At 35.9% G+C, this 25,225-nt stretch overlaps 1 protein-coding gene across 1 annotated transcript in view; it reads left to right on the top strand.

Annotated features, from left to right (window-relative positions):
- The window catches only part of ADK (adenosine kinase), a gene marked incomplete at its 5' end in the record, with an annotated part of 183,637 nt that overhangs the window by 66,973 nt on the left and 91,439 nt on the right, over positions 1 to 25,225 (top strand). Inside the window, 2 exons of the mRNA XM_008581646.1 lie at positions 5,710 to 5,745; positions 15,739 to 15,853. Coding sequence (XP_008579868.1) covers positions 5,710 to 5,745; positions 15,739 to 15,853 — 151 coding nt within the window. The remainder of the gene's footprint in view (positions 1 to 5,709; positions 5,746 to 15,738; positions 15,854 to 25,225) is intronic.

Below are 25,225 nucleotides of genomic sequence, written 5' to 3'. Positions count from 1 at the left end.
TCAAGAGGATGAACAAAACATCCCATCACTTTTGTCATGTATTTGTTAGAGTCACTAGGTCCAGCCCACACTTAAGGGGAAGAGATTGTACAGTGGTTTGAATACTGGATCAGGGATCACTGGGAGCCATTTTGGAGGCTGCCTACTACACATATAATTCACAGAGAGGACAAAGCGCTGAATATACTCTGAATGCTTTGGAACTCATTTGTTTAATCTATCCTGAGATCTTACCGAGAACTTGAATTCAATAGGCAAAATGATATTACAGTTTCACATAAAATAATTCATTTATTCCTAGCAACAATCCAATGAAATAGGTATTTTTAGACCCAATTTTATAAAGAAACTGATAGCTGAGTGTCTTGCTGAAGATTACATAGTAAATAAGCTGTAAAACTGGGACTTTACTATGGGTCTTTTGATTCTAAGCCCCATACTCTCTCCATTTGACTGTAACTGCCTTCTGGCCAGTACTGTGTTTCATTTAAAGCTATTCAAAGAGAGCATTATACCTCTAAATTTACATTAAAATATATGAATTTTTATTATATAGAGAGATTTTTATACATAGATAAATATGTGAGTATACATACAAGGTGTCTTCAAAAAGTTCGTGGAATGATTTATATTGCCTTTTTTAAACTTTTTTTTTTCATTATACATGTTTATGGGGAACAATTTGTTTCAATAAATGCATATATTGTCTAGTGATCTAATCCATAACAGTTAGCATAAAAATAGAGAACGCTTCACGAATTTGTGTGTCATCCTTGCACAGAGGTCATGCTAATCTTTTCTGTATCATTCCAATTTTAGCATATGTGTTGCCAAAGTGAGCACTTATATTATCTTTTAATTCTATTTTTCCATGAACATTTTGAAGTACCCTTATATATATATATATAGAGAGAGAGAGAGAGAGAGAGAGAGAGAGATACCATCCTGTCTTAGATTCTCATCTATACCACACCATTTAGGACTTGGAATGTTATTATTTCAAGTATTACTGAGTCAAAGTCTATTACCATTATAAGGTCTGCAACAGCATGATCTGAGTGAGGACCATGGGGACTCCCAGTGAGAGCCAGACCACCATACTATTTAGAATCTTCTGCTTCCTCCTTGCATTGGAGCAAGTAGTCTGGTTTGGATAGATGGCTTCTTTTTGTGGATAGTCAGAAGGTATCTCTCTCTGGTTCTGAGTTGGACATTCCTTCTTTTTGTTTCAATACATTAAGTTTCAGTCTACTTTTTGGAAACCCCCATGTCTGAGATCAAAAAGCAGGGTGGTAACATAATCAGACAGATAATAGTCCTAAACTGGGTTTGGTGCCTTGAATTGCAGAGCAGGAAGTAGGAGGACAAGGGCTATGGGCTATGATAGTAGTGTTAGCTAGTAGTCATACCCTTCCAATCACCCTGGAGAAAAAAGATCAATTTTTTTGTTTTAAAGGCATTTGTTAACCTCTCAAAATAACTTTGTGGTATGGTTAGCAGGAATATGGAAAACTGTTTTCACATTGATGACTCATATAATCACGTATGATTAGGAAACCCTAAGTAATCTCCAAAGAAGTTCCTAGAACTGATAAGTGAATTTGGCAAAGTGTCAGGATTACGGTCAATGTACAGAAATCATTGTATTTCTATATAACTAGTAACAAATAATTGAATTGAAATAAGAGTACTCGTAAGTGATGATTTTAGTTTAATATTGATTACAGATATTTCTACTTTATGAATAAGAACTTCGGGGTTATAAGATAAAATAAAGAGAAATAGTTTTCTCCTCAATTGAATGTAAAGGAAATAGTTGTTTTTTGATACACACAGAAATGCACTTGAGTTTTTGTTTTCTTGTATAATCTGAGTTTTGTGTTTTTTAATAGTGGCTTGCTGATCATTTAGATAGCTCTTAATGTAAGTATTCCATAGTTTTGATTGAACATGAATTTCAGCCTTTTTTAAAAAAAAAACTTCATTCAAAAACTGTATTTGGTGGTTGTTTCATCAGCACCCTGTTAGCCTGGATGGTGAAGCAGCAAGCCTACTGTAAATCCTAAGTGTGTGGTATAGATGAGGGTCTAAGACTTTAATAATATGTCATTTTATTCATAACACTCAATTCCAGGAAGGAAAAAAAATGACTCTGTTCTTGTAAAAGATATATTATGTGAGTATCATTCATTGTAAACCAAAAATGATACTGTATTATAGCATAGACAACAATGGGAACTGATTCTGAAAATGTGACCTGTCTGAGAAATAGAATAGTGAAAGTTATCAAAATGGAAAGAAGTGTTAATGTGAAATCTAGCCTTCTCAGAAATACTCTTTCCTGGCCTGTTTGGTTCTGCTTTTGTTGCTTGTCATGCATGAATGAAAGAGCTATACTCTCAGGGGAGCAGGAAAGCCTCTGTGTGGGTTGTTTATTTCCTTAATCCCTCCTCCTTTGTGATTTTTGATGTCAGATCTGAAATGGAAAGCCTGTAAATATAATGATTATCACATGGATAATCACCTGCATTAGGAACCGCCCTGCTTCTCTATTCCAACCCTAGCTGTTCTCCACATGTCACATCCACTCTGCGATTGGATTTTAACCTGACTGCTTCATTAGATTTGTGAAACTCAGTACAAGGCGCCCTGGGGCAGCACAGATGGGGACTTGCTTGTTTTCTTTTCTCACTTTTACTGTGAAGGCATACTAAAAAGTCCTTTTCAATTTAGTGGGAGCAGCTCACTTGGAATTACCCCTGATATTTGGAACCTGCTGCCTAACTCTTCTGCCCACTGAATGCCTTTTCTTTCAGTCCTTCCTTGCAGTGAATCTGAGAACTAAAATTCTGCTTAAAATTCTTGCTGGGTCAAACTGTTCCCCTGTGTTGTTTTGTTTGTTTTGCTGAGAGGGAAAAATAAATGTTGTTCCATCATTGTATCTACAAACACCTTCAGATCAGAGGTTAGCTGTGGGAAAGTCTGCAGAGATGTCAGCCAGCTGCCTTTTCAAATGGAGTGACTTGGGGCACCAGCCCAAGATCAAAGGAAGGTGGGAGGAAGTCAGAAGATAAGATCATTTTTAAGCCACGGAACAAGTGCTTAGCTTTTCTAGTGATAGGGCACTGCTCAGCAAACCTGTGTGAGGGGGCACTCAGAAAATTAAGTTGACTTTTCTTAAATATGTTCCTTCCTCAGTCAGAAATGTGTTGGTACTTTGAACAGATTACAGATTTGGAAGTGTCCAAGGGCATGGTTTCCTTAAAAAATAAATGATTTAACATTTATATGTGTCTTCTTGCAGTTAGTCAGTTCTACTATACCATAACAGATCACAGTTAATTTCTTATTATATTTTTATGAGTAAAACTACACATTTTTAAAAAAAACAAAACACAATTTAACTACTATACGTGTGTTTGGAGTCTTTATGTTTTAGGGAAATTTTAACCCTACAGATTCTTCATTTTAATTTTGTGTTAGAGTCTTCTGGGGTTCTTTCATGCCTCTAACAAAGTTCCATATGAATAAGTAGTTCTAGCAGAGCTTTTCAGTTGTCTTTTTCACATAAGGATCAGCTTGGTTAATTTTGACAGCTTGGAAAACACTACATTGATATCTTTTGAACCTTATCATTTTCCTTGATATCCTTGCCAGCAAATATTATTTACTATGTGATGTACAAATTTCTATTGTAAGTCAATTGTCAAAAGGCTAATTGCGCCAGTTGTCAAGATCATATTCTTTTTTTTTTTTTGTCTAATACCAACCAAGGCTAACTTGGTCAGCCTCATGTTTCTCTAGTGAATTGCCTAAGGAGTTGTATTTTTAGCTTATCACTTTCTGTTAATTTCAGTGTTCAGCTGTAATCATGCATTTTGACCTTTCCATACCCTCAAAATTGTTTTCTAAATCTATATGTTTAGTATATTGGACAATAAGTGCATACATGTTTTTTCCCCCTCAGTGTTTTTCTCAACATGTAGATAATATCCAAATTTGTTCTGGAGACACTGACTGTACTTTCTGCCTTACATGGTTTGATCCAGCAGTCGTTTTAGATGAGTTGGATCTGCTCACTACTCAGGCTCAAATCCCATCCTTCTATTAATATCTCTTGGCAAAGATAATTTTGGAGGAATGTAAGTTAAGATGTAGAGGCTCTTGACAGTTGTCTGCAATTTTTCTTATTTTCAAGAGGGAAGTAGAGTTGAAAAGTAATATTGCCTCCATTTTCTATCAGTCCTAAAATTAAATATATGCACAAAGCAAAGAGTAAAGAAAGGGAAAGGAGTTGGTTACACAGATGTGTTTTTGTCATTTGATAATCTGTTAAAAGGACATTAGCATATATAAAAAAGTTCATTAGATTGTGCTCTTTATTTAAAATATAGAGAAATTTTGCACATTATTTTTTAACCATATATGTATTCTTAATGCTCAACTTTTGTTATCCTGTTATTGTTTATTAAAGGGAAATTGGGAGTTTTTTGGACTGTTTATTATAAAAATTTTCAGACAGACAAAAAAGTGTGGATAGTGGACCTGCACATACCACATACACCTAGATTTAACTGTTGTTAACATTTTGCCATTTTTGCTTCACTTTAACTTTTTTTCTGAGGTATTCTAAAGTAAATTACATATATCATAACATTTTATTCCGAAATACTTTAGGATACATCTCTGAAAATTAAGGACATTTTCCTTATCAAACTGATAATTCCTAATATTATCTAATTCCCATTTCATATTCAGATTTCTCCAGTTATACCAGAAATGTCTTTTGTGGCTGGTTTGTTCAAAACAGGATCCAATTAAGTTTCGTACTTGCTCTGGTTATTTTTCTCTCCCCACTTTATACACTGACTTGTTAGAGAATAAGCTTTCTCTGTAGAACATTCTACATTGTGGACTTGTCCAGCTGCTTTCTCAGTGTATCCTTTAACTCATCCCTCTGACCTCTGTTTCTTGTAGACTGCAAGTTATTGGACTAAAGTTTTGATTAAATCATGTTAAAATGTTTGTTCAGAACACTTTATTGGTGATGCTTTGAACTTCATACTGCGTTATAACAGAAGGCACAAAATATTTGGTTATCCCACTGTAAGTGACGATAAGTGACAGCATCAGTCACTGGGTTAAAGCAATGACAGCTTGATCCTTCTATTATAAAGTTACGCTTTGCTCCCCATGACCAGCATATAATCTCTGGTACTTTGATTCCTTGGAAATACCCCATTCCCAATGAATGTCACATCCATTGATGATCTTTGTCTGCATAAATTTCATTTTGGGGACTGCAAAATTGTAATTTTTCTTAATCTATACATTTATTAACAGGCATTCTTCTCTATGGGAGGGCTTTCTGAGAAGTATTATTTTAATTAAAAACATAACCACCAGCATGTTTCTTAGGTTTCATATGATTGTCTTTCTTTGCTGAGGTCAGAACACCTGAACTCACTGGCAGCTAAAGTAAAAACATACACTACGTCTTCTTTATTCCAACTTGTGAAGTGTGTTGACATTATGCTGCCCGTTTTTTTTATGCCAAAGGAAAAAAGAAATCTTTTTTGGTGTAAGAATAAAAATTGAACTATGTGGGTATATTGAGATAATTGTGTAAAAAGAAGACTGAATGAGTTTCAAAATGGATTATTTCTTCATTACCTAGCACTTTATAATTAACTGTTTTTTTTTTTCCAGGAAGCTGCCACTTTTGCTAGAGAGCAAGGCTTTGAGGTGAGTTAACCCACAATTGCACACTAAACAGATCCTAAAGGTTTTTTCTAGCTGATAATGAAGTTCTTTTGGACAGTGATTGATGTGCTATTATACTCTCAGAGCCTCGCAGCAGTTGCCATGGAAACTTGGCAGTCGTCATGGTTTCTTTGTTCTGCCAGCACAGTGTTATGACGCACTCTGCTAGGTCTGCACCCAACATCGCCTACAGATGTTATTTATTGAATTTTGAAAAGCCTCTTGGGAAGCCAAGAGGTTGGGCACGGTTTCAAGCTGCCTCTGCAGATATGGGGCCTGTCAGTTTGCTCAGTTAAAAAGCTACCTCATTAGCTGCATTACATTTCATAAGGATTCACTGCTAAAGCAGTAGTGAAGCAAGACTAAATAGTGAAATATAATGTCGTTTAAATAATTTCAGCCCTATCACATGTAGATTATTATTATGCAAATTAATTTCCAAAGGTTGTACCTAACAGTTGTTATGAACTGATTAATTTAAATCCTGCTCATATAAACTTCCTGATGGATTTTGGTTTTGTTTTTTTTTTTTTTTGGATAGCATAAATTTTCTGAAACAAAATATCAATAATTGAATTTAATTTCCAGGTCCTGATTCTGTTTTCCTGATAGCAGTATTATCCTGCCAAGATTCAAAACTCCATGTGGTTGTTGTTAGCAAAATTAAGATAACAGTCAAGACCATGTTTTTATCTATATAACATCCATCTTTCATTTGATTGTTAGAAAACACTGACTTTAATCTGAACTCAGGTTAATTGACAGAGAATTAACTGAGTTTATGTCTCTTATGACTATAATATTTATTGAACCAGAACTATGTAGAATGCTGTGTTCTATACATGAACTTGAAATGTTGCATGATAGTAAATTTTTAACAATTTAACCTAACTAAAGCTGGAATATAGGAACTCTCTCCTTATTTGCATACTTATTATGGTCTACCATCTAGAGAAGCTGTGAGCATTAATTATTATCAGTAAGCTCATTTTAAACTCTTTAGAGAAAGGTCTTGTATGAATTTGTGATGGAACTGTTATTTAAATGTACTAAAGGCTAATTTATTATTGAACAACAGTGTAATACACATGCATGTTATCCATGTCATAGGACCTAACAAACTAGACTTAGAGCTTCCTCTTCATAGAGGAAGATAAGAGCATGTGATATAAGTATACTACTCTCAAGATCCTGTGAAAGAACTGCTTGAGGGTAGGAAACTCTACCTCATAATACCCAATCCGTGGGAACTGTTACAGTTTCTTCAGAGTTTACTTTTTTGTTTTACTATATTTTAGTGAATATTATAGGATTGAGTCACATGTAGAAAAGGGATTTCTTGAGTTTTGCGTATTTTCCTAATTTAAGTTTCATTTTGTAATTTCCCAAACCGACAATTGGTATACAGAACAAAATGTAATCAGGGGAATATTCCATTTAAAAGTTAAATGTTTTGATCATGAGAATATAAATAAATGTTTTCATTTTTTAAAGTTTTACTGATGTTAAGTTTTAATATTAAAAATTGATGTTCTCTGTCGATACATCAGAATTCTCTACAGATAAAAGCTTATAGCATGTAAATTTGTATCCTGTCAGTTTACTGTGTTACCAAAAAAATGCATTTTGGTTCTAAAAATAATCAGTGTTGTAGGTACTTAGAAATATAACAAGTTACGTAACAAATTACCAGGATACTGTAATACTTAGATAATGTTTTTAATAGTTTATAAAGCCTGACTAATTCATACTTTTATTGCCCCCTTGAGCTATTTGCTTTGAGTGCCTGGTTTACACTCAGTCTTAGGAACAAATTACGTTTTCTATTTTTTAATAACTATTATATTAACCTTTCCAATAGTTCTAACTTACTGATGCCAGAATTGGTGGGGTTTTTTGCCATAAATCTGCCATAATTGATTATAGCTTGTAAGCAAAATGATGATGATGATAATCGCATACCTTATTACCTCCCAACGTAGCAAAACTTCTGTGTCTGCGATGTTGACAGTGATAGGTTGGATTGGATAAAACACATAATGTCTTAATGTGTCCCTTCAAGGGTTCCTTAAAGCATTAGGAGCATTGCAGGATATATATGAACCATGACTAGAATAACATCAAGTAAGCATTGCTAATAAAATAAAATCCAAGAATAGAGCCCTATCTAGAGAAATTAAATGATTTCATGATGTCATTAAAGTTCCCTTAGTCCTTTAGACAGAAATAAAAAAGTACAGGTTTGGAACTTGGGATTCTTAAGGAATAAAACAAGAATAAGTCACTTTATCTTAACAGTTTTCTGTCTGTGGAAGTGTGTTAATGCTCTCAAGTCTAGTGTGACAAACTAGACAAAAATCTGCATTTTATCTCTCCTAACTTTAAAGTTGGCTCTAAATTTGGAGCATGAATGAGAAGAGAGAAATGAAAAGATTAAAAGAAAGGAAAGGTGAGCATTTTCTTCTTCCTTCCAGCACTGCTGTCCTATCCTCATCTCCTATTATAAATCCCAATCAGTTCTCAGACCACTGAGTCTTGCCACTGGTGATCTGTCTGCTGACAGACCAATCCAAATGCCTCTAAAAATAGCCGGTATTTATTCATCAGGAAATACCTTCTGTGGCATTGTTTATGATATTCTGGTTAGCTTCTCTGTGAATTTTAGATAATCTTTATTTTTTTAAAAAATCTTTAATCTTAAAATGAATTGGGCAGTTTTCAGTGAGAAGCAGCAGCTTGAGAGTGTGGCATTGTTTATGATATTCTGGTTAGCTTCTCTGTGAATTTTAGATAATCTTTATTTTTTAAAAAAAATCTTTAATCTTAAAATGAATTGGGCAGTTTTCAGTGAGAAGCAGCAGCTTGAGAGGGTACTGGAGAATGAGATAAAAACTGAAGCTGAGCAGAGCACAAAGCAGAAGAGGATTTTATATATATATATATATAGGTGATGGAAAATTGCACAGTTCCTGATTTAAATGACAGAACTACTAAGAATTTAAAATGAAAATTCTTTGGATGAAAAGTTTCATAAGGCCTTTATTATTCTAGAAAATCAGTTCAGGCTGTAATGTGTTTTTAAATCTACCTTATCTTGAGCTGAATCAATTAAAGTTTCGTATTTTTAGAACCTAAATAAAAATAAGGTGCTTAAAAGCATGTTTCATTATGAAGACTTTTTAAAACTATTGAAAATTGATTTATATTAAAGAAAATATCTCCAAAATCTAAGTATAGAAATCCTCTGTATTTTTATTATTTCTGCAACAGAGTATATGCCAAATGATGAAGGGAATTCATACCTTCTCTATTGGGTCATTTATTCAGTTTTACTCCAAGCAACGAATTTTAATTTTCTTATTTTAGATGTAATACTTTTGCCCATAAAATGATGAAGGGAATTCATACCTTCTCTATTGGGTCATTTATTCAGTTTTACTCCAAGCAACAAATTTTAATTTTCTTATTTTAGATGTAATACTTTTGCCCATAAAGGAAACAAAGCAATCCTTTTCCCTTGTCCTACTTCCTTCATAGCCACTGACTCTACCCAAAGGATGCCAGGCTTGTCGTCATCCTCTGACCAGTGAAGACCCTATATCATCTGTGGTTTTTTGGTTTTTTGTGGCTTTTTTAGATTTTTTTGCCTTTTTAAACTTTTTTTATTGTGGTAAAATATATGTAACACAAGGATTGCCATTTTAAGCATTTTTAATCATACAGTTGCTTGGAATTAATCACATTCACAACACTGTATAACCACCATCTCCAACTATTTCTAAAACTTTTTTGTCATCTTAAACATAGCCTACCCATTAAGCAATAATTTATTATTCCTTCTCGCCAGTTTCTGGTAACCTCTTATATACTTCTGTCTCTGACTTTTCTTTTTTTAATTTTTTCTTAATTGACCCATGATAATTGTATGTATTTATGGAGTACAATGTGATATTTGTGTACATTTATACAGTGTGCAATGATCATATCACGGTATTTAGCATATTAATTACCTCAAACATTTGTCACTTCTTTGTGTTGGGAACATTCAACATCCTCTCTACTAGCTACTCGAAGCTGTACAATAATTTGTTGTTGTAATGTGTTGTGTTCTGTATTGCTGTAGAGCCCTAGATCTTATTCTTCCCATCTCTCTACAGTTTGGTATTCATTGACCACTCACTCCCCGTCCCCCCCTTATTAGTCTCTAGTAACCACTATTCTAGTACCCCTAGATCATCTTTATACCACTGAGAGGGAAAAGTATAGACTTGTGCTAGCCAATACAGCGTCCATTAGCCACATGTGGCTACTTAAATTAAGATTAATGAAAATTAAATAAAATTTAAAATCCAGTCCCTCAGTCATATGAGGCACATTTCAAGTGCCCTACAGCCTATGTAGCTAATGACTACTTTATTGGACTGTGCAGATTCAGAACATCTACATTATCACAGAAAGTTCCATTAATCAGCACTTGGTAGAAAGTCCACAGAAAGTATTCAGTATTCGATTCCCAAAGAATTCTCTAAAGTGATTCTAAGACTCCTGTGTCCTTCACAAATATAAAGAATGCAAAGAATGATTACCCAGAGTTTCAGAGTTTCTGAAAAGAAGACACTAAGTCAGGTCCTGCTGGCTAAGAGAGTGCAATGCTGCTTTCCTAGGTTCCTGAATCCCAAAAGAGGAAAATTTTAAAACAGTTAGATTAAGGGAAAGAGTTAAGATAGTCTTCTAATTCTCTTCATTTATTCATTTATTCATTCAGCAAATATTTACTGAGCACTTACTATGTACCTAACACTCTCATAGACCGTGAAGGCAAGGTAGAAATGACCAGAGAGTATATTGTGAAAGAGAATGTGGAAGGGGTTCCTATTTTAGATACAGTGGCCATGGAGTGACTCTAAGTAAAACCTAAAAAATACAAATATCTAGCAATGACAGAAAAAAAGCCAAAAAAAAAATCAGGGAAGCAAATTTCAAACAGAGTGAACAGGAACACAAAGGCCACAAGAAAGAGCATAATGTACTATGTCCTTCAGGAACAGAAAGCCAGTGTGACTGGAATGGATGAGTGAGGAAGAGGGTAACATGAGATCAGGCTGGCAAACACCCTAACTCTCTGGAAAACAAGACAGAAAATAGTGTGGTTAAGCGAGACAACGTGTGGGAACACCACAAGTGGTATTCTACAGAAGTAGGTAGGTTGTCACAAGATCATTTAACATTTGTATATCAGGCTGGCAAACACCCTAACTCTCTGGAAAACAAGACAGAAAATAGTGTGGTTAAGCGAGGCAACGTGTGGGAACACCACAAGTGGTATTCTACAGAAGTAGGTAGGTTGTCACAAGATCATTTAACATTTGTATCACCGGGTTGTTAAAAATACAATGTCTTCTTTAATTTAGAAACAATGCTAAATTTAAGGTGTGTGAATGCCAATGACATAAAAAAAAAAGCATAATTTTACATTTATAAATGCTTTACAGTTTATAAAACCTTTTCCAACATATCATTAATACATTTAATGCTCTCACAAGCTTTGAAAGGTACATAGGGTAGGTATTGCCATATCAGTTCAACAGATAAAAAGTAGGCTATATGACTTGTTCAAGGTTAGTTACATAGCTAATACATAATGGAGCCAGAATCAGAGCTCAGCTCTGTTAAGTTTGGTATTCTTTACTAAAAACTACACTGCTTTCTCTCTTACATTCTAACATATTAGTAGAGGAGATTAGATTTCAAAATGATCTTGAAAAAATGAGAAATATCTTGAAACTCAAAAATTGAAGTTCACTGGGGTAAAATACAAGCCAGAATAATTAAGAAAAATAGCAACCTTAAATGCAAGATCAGAAATGACTTGAGAATGTGGCAGAAAAATGATTTAGGATAAACATGCTGTAGTTTTGTGATAAAGCAACAAAAAGCACATTGCCAGAATTCATAGAAGTAATATAATTTGGGGATAGCACAGAATAGTGGTTATGATCCCTGTAGTCAGACTTTGTGGGTGCTAGTATTGGCTCCACTACTTATATTTATGACATTAGGCAAGTTACTTAACCTCTCTGTGACTTAGTTTCTTCATCTATAAAATGTGATATAGTAATAGTACCTACTGCCTCGAGTAGTTAAGATTTAATGAGCACTTTAGAGCTATATACATGGCTCATAGCTCAATTATATGAGCTTTCTTCCACTTCTTTCCCTTTTCATCTTTGTCCTCCCTTATTAGATACTATAATTGAATTCTCAATACTCAAAACTCTTGAGGTCCTTCGTAGAGATTTTGGAGCAACCTAAGGATGTGACAGTTTTAGGGAGCATTAAAATGAGAGTCATTAAAGGAAATAAGTTCTTAGAATGTGCTAAATATTGCATTAAGCTTTTGCACTTACCCTATCCTCTTTCATCCTCACAAAAACTAGTTTTACCTTTTTATTTTAAAATAATTTCAGTTTTGGGGTGGCTGGTTAGCTCAGTATGTTAGAGCATGGTGTTGATAAGAGTGTTCAATCTCTGTTATCAGCCAGCTGCCAAAAAAATAAAATAACTTTAGTCTTAGAAAAAGTGCAAGGGCCGGCCCGGTGGCGCACTGCTGCAGTGCGCCGCTTGGGAGCGCAGCGGCGCTCCCACCAGGGGTTAGGATCCCACGTGCAGACTGGTTCCCGCTCACTGGCTGAGCGGGGGGCGGGCGCAGCACCAGGGGTTGCTATCCCGTTGCCGGTCCCGGTCCGGTGCGGGCGTGACACTGAGGGTTGCAGTCCGTTGCCAGACACGAAAAAAGACAAAAAGGAAAAAAAAGAAAAGAAAAGAAAAAGTGCAAAAATAGTACCGAATTCCCACATACTCTTTACCCAACTTTCCCTAATGTCAATGTCTTACATAACCGAAGTATAAGAATCAAAACCAGGAAATTAACATCGGTACAATACCAATGACTGAACAACAGGCTTTAGCCTGATTTTACTAGTTTTTCCTCTGGAATTTCCTTTTTCTGTTCAAGAATCTAATCCAGTAACCTACATTGCACTTATTTGTCGTGTCTCCTTAGTCTCTTCCAATCCACTTTCTCCTTGGTGTTCATGACCTTGATACTTTTGAAGAGTGTTGGTCAGTCATTTTATAGAATTCCTCTCAGTTGGAGTTTGTCTGATGTTTTCTCATGATTAAATTAAGGTTATGCAGTTTTGGCAGGAAAACCACAGAAATGATTTGCCCTTCTCAGTGCATCATAGCAGGGAGGTCCATGATGTGACAGTGTTTTACTGCTGGTGATGTTCGCCTGATCACTGCGTTAAAGTAGTGTTTGCCAGTTTATCTTCTGTAAATTTACTACTTTCCCATTGTAATTAATGAATATCTTGGAGGAGATACCTTGGAGCTATGCAAATATCCCATTTCATCCACTAATTTTAGCATGACTAAATTGATCACTGGGTTAAGGTGATGTCTGTCAGTTTTCTCCACTGTAACATTACTATTTTTCCTTTCGTAATGAATAAGTATCTTAGGAGGAGATACTTTGAGACTATGTAAATATTCTATTTTTCTTCAAACAATTGCCTGCTAATTGTAGCATACTTTGCTCCCAACACCGATTACTGTGGATATTTTCTTAGTTTTATAGATGAGGAAATGGAGCCTTAGAGAGGTTTATTAACCTGCTCGAGGTCACACAAATAGTAAGTGCAGGTCTGTCATATTCTAAAGTTCCTTGTCATTTCAGCATTCTGTTAAATTGTGTGAGCTTAAGTATAAGGGAGAAGAACTGATGTGGAGATGGGGGAAGGGACATACTGTAGAACTAGAAATTTGTAGCTTTGGGAAGATAAAATTGAAGTTTTGAGAAAAGTTTTTATGCTACTAGATGGGAATCAACTATTGTAGGCAAGCGATGGCTTCTGAAGGTGTGTGAGAAATTTAGATTAGGTGCGTACCGACAGTGATCCCAGAATGAGTGACAAAGGGATTTTGCATGAACCGTGGATGTGGGTACAAATGGAATAAAGTATACATAAATCTGGAAAGACTTATGTTTTGTATTTGGAAAGTTTATTTCAACCTTTAATTGCCATTTTTATAAGATTTGAGACATAAGGAAGGTATCCTTGATTAAATTACCAAAACTCCCGTTAACAGGGTTAGTAAGTAGAAAGCAACCATGGAATCTTACTCTTAATTTATTCCTTATACCACATTGAAGAAAGACTTCCTTTTAAAAAACACTTAATACACGCATAAGATTCGGCTTCCAAGATGATGAAGTGCATCTGTAGTAAAATATATTTTTGCTAAGGAGGTTGGCAGAATATATGTGTCATTTTAATTAAATGCGTACATTTATTTAAGAAAGGGAAGACATTGTTATTATATGGCATTTTTTGGTTCTTTCAGCTGTTACTAGTCATTTCTAATAATCTGTTTCCAAAAACGTAGGGAATTTCTTTTCTCATCTTATCAAAGTTCAGGCTTAGTTCTATTCTAAAATAAGCAACTGAAAGCAAAGTAGTCAGCATTTTTGAAAGGTCAGCAGCATTGTCCTACCACAAGTGGCTATTCTTTTCAGAAACAACAGTCCTCTGGAAATCTTCGTGTTAAGTGTATTAGAAGTTTAGCTTCATATATTATCTGGAATTTCTTAAGTATTTAGTGAACAAACAACATACAAATATTTCATTATAGATTTCATTATAGATTCATTATAGCTGATACCTTTTAAAATGTCATAGTTTCTGATGTTGTTTGTAACCTTATGACTTGTCTGCTTTGCTTGCCTAAATTTTTCTCTCCTATATATCTTTTATTTATTCCACTGAGAATATTTCCCCTCTGGTATGTGTTTCTTTCTCTGTAATTATTTGAAGCTTTGCATAGTGATAGAGTAAACTACCAACAAAGCCCAAATCATGGACAGTTTTAAAGGCCCACTGAATGCAGACATGGTCTTTTAAATTATCTAAAATGGTTGAAAACGTGATTCTAAAAACTCTGCCATTAGCCCAAGAGTTAGATTTCAGGGGCCGGCCCGGTGGCGCACTCCTACAGTGCGCCGCTTGGGAAGCGCGGCGGCGCTCCTGCCGAGGGTTCGGATCCCACATACAGACCGGTTCCCGCTCACTGGCTGAGCGAGGTGCGGGGGCAACGCCGAGGGTTGCGATCCCGTTGCCGGTCCCGGTCTGGTACGGGCGCGACACTGAGGGTTGCGATCCGTTGCTGGTCATGAAAAAAGACAAAAAGGAAAAAAAAAAAGAGTTAGATTTCAGATCAGAACATTTATGATGTAAAATTTTATGGCCTTTGTGGTGTGAAAAACATCGGGGTCTGGAAAATTAATTTGTTATTTTTTTAACTTAATCTTTTTTTAAAGAAAATTAAGTCTTGGAGTTAGTATTTCTTTCCCTCATTTCAGTCCTTTGAAAAATTCGGCATTATAGCAACTATATTATTTCCAAAGTCAGCATAATTATGCTCTGTAAATCTCTAAAATAATTAAATATTCCTCTTTTTTAAAAGTCCTCTTAAATTGGAAATTTGAAAGCTGACTGGATATTTTGTTTTTTAAATATATTTGTTGATATTAAGGAATTATTTTTAATTTTTAAAAGTATGATCCTAGTTATGTTTAAGTCATTAGCTTTTAGAGATATGTACTAAAACATTTCTAGATGAAATTATATAGTACTTGAGGTTTGCTTCAGAACGATATGAAAGGCAGGTAGGTGAGGGTAGAGATGAAATAAGATTTCTCATCAATTTAAAATTTTTGCAGACTAATGATAGGTTTCTTGGAAGTTATCGTACTAGTATGTTTACTCTTGTATATAGTTACAATTTTTTAAAAATAACTCTTCACAGATGTTCACGTCTCTCTTATTTTGATCAGAAGCTAAATTGTTAAACTACTGGTAAAGTTTTGGTTTACTGTAATGGTTCTGAGAATTTTTTCCTCCTTTCTATTAATAGACTGAAGACATTAAAGAGATAGCCAAAAAGGCACAAGCCCTGCCAAAGATGAACTCAAAGAGGCAGCGGGTCGTGGTCTTCACCCAAGGGAGATATGACACTATAATGGCTACAGGTAAATGTGGGAACTGTGTGAGAAATCCTGTGTTACGGAGATTCATCATTTACAACAAAATTCTATATTCTTTCTATTATAAAGTATTCAAAGCAATGTACCTTTTATAGTTTTCTATTTTAATAAGCTTTCCTACCCTCTATCTTAGTAGAAAAGATTTCATTTTCAAGAAGATAATTTTTTTTTTTTGTCCTTTTTGAGACCGGCTGCACCGGCTTTCCTACCCTCTATCTTAGTAGAAAAGATTTCATTTTCAAGAAGATAATTTTTTTTTTTGTCCTTTTTGAGACCGGCTGCACCGCACGCTCAGCCAGTGAGCACTGTGAGTGCACTGGTCATCCCTATATAGGATCCGAACCCACGGCGGGAGCGCTGCTGCACTCCCAGCGCCGCGCTCTCCCGAGTGCACCACGGGCTCAGCCCAAGAAGATAATTTATTAAAAGTCAGTTGAATGAAACTACTTTGATATAGTTTATTTACTTTGATATTTTCAAGATCTTGACAGTCTAGAAATGTCTTTCCTGAAAAAAAGAATACATTTGACTTAAAAAATACCTGCTCTAGGACAGGCTGTTAGCTCAGCTGGTCAGAGCACAGTGTTATAATACCAAGGCCAGGGGTTCAGATCCCAGTACCAGCCAGCCACCGAAACCAAAAACAAAACAAAGAAAGAAACAAAAAAATACTTGCTCTAGAATAAAATAAATTTATTCAAGTATAAATAAAATCCAGAAATTAGTTACTTCCTCAGTTTTTCTTCAAGAAGAAACTATCACTTCTGTTTTTACTCAGCCATCTATTTCATAGCACTCATAGAAATACAATAGGAATTCCATTTAGTAAACAAACATGTTATTGATTAAAATGTTTAATATTACCAGTATGATGCTACCTACTATCAAAACCAAAACACAAACCTTTTAATTCTGTTTGAACCATACAATTAGTTAATTAAATAATTATTGTAAATAGTAGTAATTGTTACCTTTGTGTTTGTTCAGTACTCTGTTGAACACCAAAAGATAAGATATGAGACTTAAAGATCTAACTGGGAAATAAAATTAATATACACAAAATATGAGTACAAAGTAAAGTATAATTATACTTATTTATTGGTGTAAACTGTATGGATTATATCAACTCAGAGAAGGAAGTCAATAAAGCTTGAAGAAAGATATAGTGAATATGAGGTAAATTTTTGTTGATTTAAATATAAAGCCTGGAAAGGGGCAAAGATGAAAATCTTCTCAAATTTGGGGACAAAGGAACCCTAGAAATAATTTATTACAACTTCCTTATTTTAAAATTGCCAAAACAATTTTCAGAGATTTGCTTCTAAAAAAACCTGTTTCAGAATAATTCAGTGAAAGGTAGATAGTGAAGTGGCAATATGGATTAAATGGTCATTAGTTAATTGTTGAAGCCAGGCGAGGGTCATATGGAGGGTCAGTACATCATTATCTCTGAAATTTTCCATAATTAAAATTTTTAGAAAAGAAAGATAGGAAAGTAAAAAATAATTTTTAACACAAGATTCAGAGATAGTAAGTGGCTTTCCCAATATACATTGATATCCTTTCTAAGCACTGATTTCTAGAAGGATCTAAAGCAAAGAGAGCAGTACAGTCAGAGAGGATCATGTAAGCAAAGGCATCAGGTACTATGTATCTTTGGGAAAGTAAAAAATAATTTTTAACACAAGATTCAGAGATAGTAAGTGGCTTTCCCAATATACGTTGATATCCTTTCTAAGCACTGATTTCTAGAAGGATCTAAAGCAAAGAGAGCAGTACAGTCAGAGAGGATCATGTAAGCAAAGGCATCAGGTACCATGTATCTTTGTTTGTTTGTTTGTTTGTTTGTCCTTTTTGAGACCGGCCGCACCACGCTCAGCCAGTGAGCGCTGTGAGCTAACCGGTCATCCCTATATAGGATCCGGGTGCGGGAGCGCTGCTGCACTCCCAGCACTGCACTCTCCCGAGTGCGCCATGGGCTCGGCCCGTACTATGTATCTTTTATTGTTGTGGCAGGAAAAACCACACTAATTTGTACAAGAGAGAAGAGAAATAAACCATAAGAGAATATCCCTGCATTGATACAAACTGTTGGAATTGCTGCCTTCCCATATAGTACGCGGCCTATTCCTGTCTTAGCAATGAACAATTTAGAAAAGTGAAAATCACTCAGGCTTCTTATCTTATGGGAACTGTAATACTACCTTCAGGTTCATAAAATGTTATTTAGTTGCTCTTTATGGAGACATTCATTTTAAGATATAATAATTCCAGATATACATATTGTACAAGTGCCTTCCTCATTGTGAATTTGCACAATTTTCTCAAAATTGAAAATTAGCCTTCCCATCCTGTGAATGAATTTCCTTGCAAACTCATTTTGTTCTTTATTAAATCTATTAAACCATTCTTAGGAATGCTTACATGCAGGAATTTATTTGAGGAAAGACACTGGCTAATCTTTGCTGTCCCTGCCATATGAAAATGAACTTAAATTAGAAGATGCACTATATCTGCAATGCATGATAAATACAAGATGGATAGAGAATCTGTTCAGTGGTGTCAGCTACAAAAGCAAACATGATAAATGTTAATGCAGTTTTGAGCCCTGGGATAAGCTATTCAGTGCACAAGCATAGCTGAATCTCTTTGCTATGTTGTTATTCATGGCAGCCAAATAAATGTCAATAATAAAAGAGAATTAAAGATTTTCATTTCCCAAAGGCAGTCCTCTAATACAGCTTGATCTTTCATTTCATTTGTAATTCGTTCTCGTGTCAGGATGCAATCATTTGCCAGGCTCTGGGTGTCATGTTAAGTCATTTAATAATGATTAAGAACATAAAAATGCTTGGCCTGTGGGGCAATTCACAGAAGAGTTGCCAATTTGTTATTGTTTTCCCTCCTTTCCTCTTGAATATGGATCAGCTTTTTTCCACCTCCTAGCATTGAAATACTAATGGAAGATAGGGAGGGAAAGTGTTCTTTAATTTACCATAAGTGACATTCCAGAATGGCACAAGGCAGTGCTAACACACTTATTAAAACACTAATTAGGAATCATTGTGCCTTAAACCTCACACTGTGGAATATTTTTAAATGATCACACTGTTAAGTTTGTAGCATTTAGCAATAATGTAACAAAATCAGTTTCTTTGGTATTTTATTCTAGAGACCTATCTCCTTTTGAGATATGATATCTATAAACCACTTTCTCTTACTTGATAAATTTAATTTCTTAAATTCTTCTTATTTACATTGCCTATAAATCTAAAGTCTTTTCCACTCACCCTGCTTTATTGGTCATTCTTCTTTCAGATTGGATTTCCATCCAGCCCATAGGTTCTGTCACATACCGATCATTGTTTCAGTGTTCGCAAGATAATTGAGTTCCAGAACAATTTTTGAGGGAGGGCTGGGCATTGGAGAATATTAAGAGTAACAGGCTAGGCAATTCCACATCTGGGGATATGTCCAAAATAATTGAAAGCAGGATCTTGAACAGATATGTTCACGTGTTTATAGCAGCAATATTCACAATAGCCAAAAGGTGGAAGCAGCCCAGATGTTCATCAACAGATGAATGCCTAAACAAAATGTGACATATACATACAATGGAATATTATTCAGCCTTTAAAAGAAGGAAATTCTGACACATGCTATGACATGGAAGAACTTCGAAAACATTATGCTAATGAAACAAGCCAGACACAAAAGAGTAAATATTGTATGATTCCACTTACGTGAGATACTTAGAGTAGTCAAATTCATAGAGACAGAAAGTAGGATGGAGGTAGTCAGGGGCTGGGGGAGGAATGAATGGGGCGTTATTGTTTAATGGGTACAGAGTTTCAGTTTTGCAAGATGAAAAAACATGAAGATGGATGGCGGTGGTGGTTGCATAACAGTATGAATGTACTTACTGGTACTGAGCTGCACACTCAAGAACGGTTAAAATGGTATATTTTATGTTATGTATATTTTACCCCCAATTAAAAAAATAAATATATCAAACAACAAACAAAGAAAAAGGACTAGGAGGCTGGGGATGAAGGCAGAAAAGATGACTGTCCATTTTGGTTCTTTTAATAAATGTTGAATGAACCTGTTTAGTAACATGGCAGTTAGGTCAAAGAAATCATTTTGTGTCTAAAATAAACACAGACAAACAAAGACTAACGGTGTTCCTTACCTACTGGACAGCACCTACCAATGAGGTCTTCATTCGTTATTGAGGATTGTATATATTGATATATTGAGGATTGTAGTGAAAAAATTATAATATATATGTATGTATATACAAGCATACTTCAGAAAGTTCATGGAAAGATTCATATTATCTTTTAATTCTATTTTTCCATGAACTTTTTGTAAGTAACCTTGTATATATAGAGAAAGAGCTTCATAGAAAGTTTAAATTTGTCTAAGTTTTGGTACTAAATATATGACTGAAAATTGGAAAAAGCAATACAATATTATCTTTTAATTCTATTTTTCCATGAACTTTTTGTAAGTAACCTTGTATATATAGAGAGAGAGCTTCATAGAAAGTTTAAATTTGTCTAAGTTTTGGTACTAAATATATGACTGAAAATTGGAAAAAGCAATACAAGTTTTGTTGTAAATTGGAAATAATTCATCTCACACAGTAGCTCTTTTGAAACAATGAAATAGGTCTACTGCAGACGAAATCATAAGACTTTTTTTCGGAATACTTTTCAGAATTCTTTCTGGGCTGTTTGAGTTGTAATTTTGTGGAAAGGGAGAAGATATATTATTAGGTCAGAGATTTTCAACTGGAAGACCGGTGCTGTCACATGAATATCACTTAGTAAGTTTTTGGTAGATATAGCCCTGCCTTCTTAAAAGCACCTTCCCTTCAATCTGATGCTACATCCCTGTGAGGAGTATTAAAATATGTATCTTTAGGGCCGGCCTGGTGGCACACTCGGTAGAGTGCAGCGCTTGGGAGTGCGGTGGCGCTCCCACCGAGGGTTCGGATCCCATATAGAGACCTGTCCACTCACTGGTTGAGCACAGTGCAGGCGCGACACCGAGGATTGCGATCCCATTGCCGGTTGCGGTACAGGTGCAACACCGAGGGTTGCGATCCCATTACTGGTCACGAAAAAAAGACAAAAAGGAAAAAAAAATATGTATCTTTAAAGGAGATGTATGAGGGTCTGGGGGAAGGAGAGTGTAGGGTTGTTTATTTGTTGGAAAAAAACTCCCTTAGGTTATATAGCAATGCTGTCTGCCCTCTGTCTCTCACTTTGAGAATCATTGGATTAGTGACATGATAATGCTGCCTCAACTTCTATGATCCTGTGGAATATTGAAAGCAAAACTTTTTTTTTTCCTTTTTGTCTTTTATCGTGACCGGCAGCGGATCGCAACCCTCAGTGTTGCACCCGCAACCTCGCTCAGCCAGTGAGCGGCCGGTCTGTATGTGGGATCCGAACCCTTGGTGGGAGCACCACCGCGCTCCCAAGTGGCGCACTGTACCAGTGCGCCACCGGGCCAGCCCCGAAAGCAAAACTTTTTAATAGCTAAGGTTTAAAACTTATTTTTTTTTTTCCTTTTTTTGTCTTTTTTACTGACCGGTAACGGGATCGCAACCCTCAGTGTCGCGCCCATACCGGGGACCGGCAACGGGATCGCAACCCTCGGTGTTGCACTCGCACCACACTCAGCCAGTGAGCGGGAACCAGTCTCCACATGGGATCCGAACCCTCGGCAGGAGTGCTGCCACGCTCCCAAGCGGCGCACTCTCCAGTGCGCCACCGGGCCGGCCCAGGTTTAAAACTTTTTAACGCTTCGAGTTTTTCAATGAGTCAGTCTTTGATGATTGTTTCTCTTTCTCAATCCATCAAAAAGCATCAAGGACCAATATATTCTTATAGGGAATCCACAAATTTAAATAATCTCCCACATTTGAGGTGCTTATAATTTAAGAAAGTCACATCACAATGTCATTTCATTATTGTCAGTAAATAGGGGTATTGAAGTTACTTGTCTTCATGTCCTGAGCCCATTATAAACCTTGTTCCCTCATCTGCTAGTTAAGTTTTCATATTCTGTGAAAACACTCAGTGCTATCCATTACTCTATAAGAAAAGGTCAATGTGATGTGAGTTCTGGTAGGCATAAAGCATAGAAAGTGTGCGCTAGAAAATGTAAACTCTAGGGCCGGCCCGGTGGCGCACTGCTACAGTGCGCCGCTTGGGAGTGCGGCGGCGCTCCCGCCGAGGGTTCGGATCCCACATACAGACCGGTTCCCGCTCACTGGCTGAGCGAGGTACGGGCACGACACTGAGGGTTGCGATCCGTTGCCGGACACGAAAAAAAAAAAAAAAAGACAACAAAAGAAAAAGAAAATGTAAACTCTAAAGGAAAACAATCTCAGCAGTTCAAAGAATAAGGTCAGCATATCAGCCCAACTCCTACTACTATAAAATAATATAAATTATTTTGAAAATATGTTGTTACTTCTACTACAACCAAAGCAGTTTTAAATGATGATCTAGTTGGTATAGGTTGGTGGTGATAGGAGAGAACAAGTTAAGTAGCATTCTTTTAGAATGTATGCATATGACATTCACAGAAAAAAGTTAATACCAGGTGAGATTTTAAAGAAAATATATTTCTTAGCTACGAATATAAACAACTAAGTTATTAGTTCATGTTCCATTTTTAGATTATTGTAACCATAGAAGACAAAGCCCTTTAATTAGCCAAGAGGTTGAAAATAATTTAGAATAGGGCCAGCCCGGTGGCGCACTGGATAGTACGCCACTTGGGAAGCGCGGCGGCGCTCCCGCCCGAGGGTACGGATCCCACATACAGACCGGTTCCCACTCACTGGCTGAGCGAGGCGCAGGAGCAACGCCGAGGGTTGCAATCCCGTTGCCGGTCCCCGGTCCGGTACGGGGACAACACTGAGGGTTAAGATCCATTGCCGGACACGGAAAAAGACAAAAAATAAATAAATAAATAAAAATAATTTAGAATAACATATGTGGGACTTTCATATTCCTGACAAAGTCATATCTTTGGGGCATGGTTTATATGGTTTAGTGATCTCAGACCTGAAGAAGTGAGACTTCTTTCAACCCCCCTATCAAATTAGATCCTGCCAGAAGGCAGAATGGGAGACAGCATACACTGGGCAAATGTAAGCACTTTTATAGCATTGATTTCTGGGAGGATTTACTGAAATATAGATTACGTTTAGTAAAATTCACATATATTTTACTAAATAACATGTAACAACCACCAGAATCAAAATATAGAACACCTTGTATAGTTTGTATTGAAGAATAATGTGCATACAAAATTGGTACAACTTCTCATTAAGTGGACACACCTGCGTAACTACAACCAGATCAAGAAATACGCTTCTGGCACTTGAGAAGCCACCCCTTGTACTGCTTGCTAACCATTACCCCCACCATAGGTAACCATTGTGCTGGATTCTACTGCTAACAATTAGTTTTGCCTGTTTTTTAAAATGGAATAACCCAACATGTAGACTTTTTGTCTGACTCTGTCCCCATCCTTTTTGTGCACTTCCTTACTTCTTGACAACATAAGATGCCCAGGCTCATGTATTTTCTCTTCTTCAGTCCTGGAATGAACCAACTCTCCAAGGAACCCTTGTTTCTTTTATTGAAGCATGGTATCTAGAAACCCAGATCTGGGCACTAGATAACGTCTTTGCTCCTCAGGTATCATTGCTTCTAGGCATTCTTAGCAAACAGAGCTTGGCAATATATACATGTATAATATTCTATGCATACACACACATCTTTACTTATTTCTGTATCTGTCTGTTTATATGTTTAAAAACTGTGAGTTTATGCTAACAGCTTTTATTCCAGTCTAACAACTCATTCTAAACTTTGCCCTTTCCTTTCTTATAACTCCTTCCTCTGACATGGAGAATTCTCGCTCTCAATATCTAAATATATTTACTTATTTGTTCCATTCTAAAGCGGTCTAGAATTGCTTACCCATACCCTTGTGAGAAACAGATTTACTTATTAGAGTGCATGATTTGTTTACAGTTAACCTTTTGTCTTTAGCCCTGTAGTGTCTAGTCAAAATACTGTTATCCAAAGTAACTTAACTTGTTCTTTTATTTCATCCAACTCAAAGTGGTTACATTATTCATTTGTAATGCAGGTAGGGTCATTTGTTAGAATGTGTATTCCATTTTGGTTTCCTTTTACATTCCTGATTGTGTTTTTTGTTTTGTTTTTCTATAAATAAAATTCACTCTTTGTAGTGTCAAGATCTGTGGTTTTTGACAAATACCACCACCACCATAGTTAAGATATAGTATAGTTCCATTTTTCGGTTTCAGATTTCCAAAGTGTTGTACAATGTACAGTCCCACCAGCATTCTGTGGGATGGCTCTAATTGTTCCATGTCTTCACCAACATGTGCTACTATTCATCTTTTTAATTTTAGCCATTCTTAGTGCGTTATAGTACCTCATTATGACTTTGATTGGAATTTTTCTGATGTGTAATGAAGCAGGGCATCTTTTCATCTGCTCACTCGTGTTTGGATATCTTCGTGTGTGATGTTCCGGTTGAAGTCTTTTGCCTATATTGGGTTGTCTTACTAATTTATAATTCTTTTTTACGGTCTGTATACAAGTCTTTTGTTAGATAAATGTATTGCAAATATCTTCTCAAACTCTGTGTCTTGCCTTTTCACTGTCTTCATGGTACCTTTCATTAACAAAAGCTCCTAATTTTAATATAGTCCAATTCTATATAGTCCAATAATGCTTTCCTCTTAAGATTAATGTTTCTCGTGTTCCTTTAAAAAAAATCTTAGCACATCCCAAACTCGTGAAGATTTTCTCCTGTTGTTTATTTTCTCCAAAACTTTTATTGCTTTAGTTTTTTTAAACTAGCACAGTCTACCTAGAATTAATTTTTACATAAGGTGTGAGGTAGGGGGCATAATTCATTTATTTTGTCCATGTGAGTAACCAGATGGCCCAGCACCATTCAATGACAGGAACATCCTTTCCCTAACTGTACTCCACTGACACTTTGTCACATTTCCTTTTTTTTTTTTTTCGTTAAATTTTTATTTTGTCAATATACAATGTATATGATTATTATGGCCCATCACCGACACCTCCCGCCCTCCTCCCTCTCTCCCCTCCCCCCCAAGAATGTCCTTTCCGTTTGCTTGTTGTAACAACTTCAAAAAAGTATAGTTGTTATATCTTCTTCCCCTGCCCCTGTTTTTTTGTGTGTGTGTATGTGGGTGAATTAATTTGTTTATTTTTTACCTCCCACCAATGAGTGAGAACATGTGGTATTTCTTTTTCTCTG

Source organism: Galeopterus variegatus, unplaced genomic scaffold (genome assembly GCF_000696425.1).
Source record: "Galeopterus variegatus unplaced genomic scaffold, G_variegatus-3.0.2 Scaffold2424, whole genome shotgun sequence".
Lineage (NCBI taxonomy): Eukaryota > Metazoa > Chordata > Mammalia > Dermoptera > Cynocephalidae > Galeopterus > Galeopterus variegatus.
Note: the sequence above shows the minus strand (reverse complement) of the source record. Positions and strands in the feature narration are given on the sequence as shown.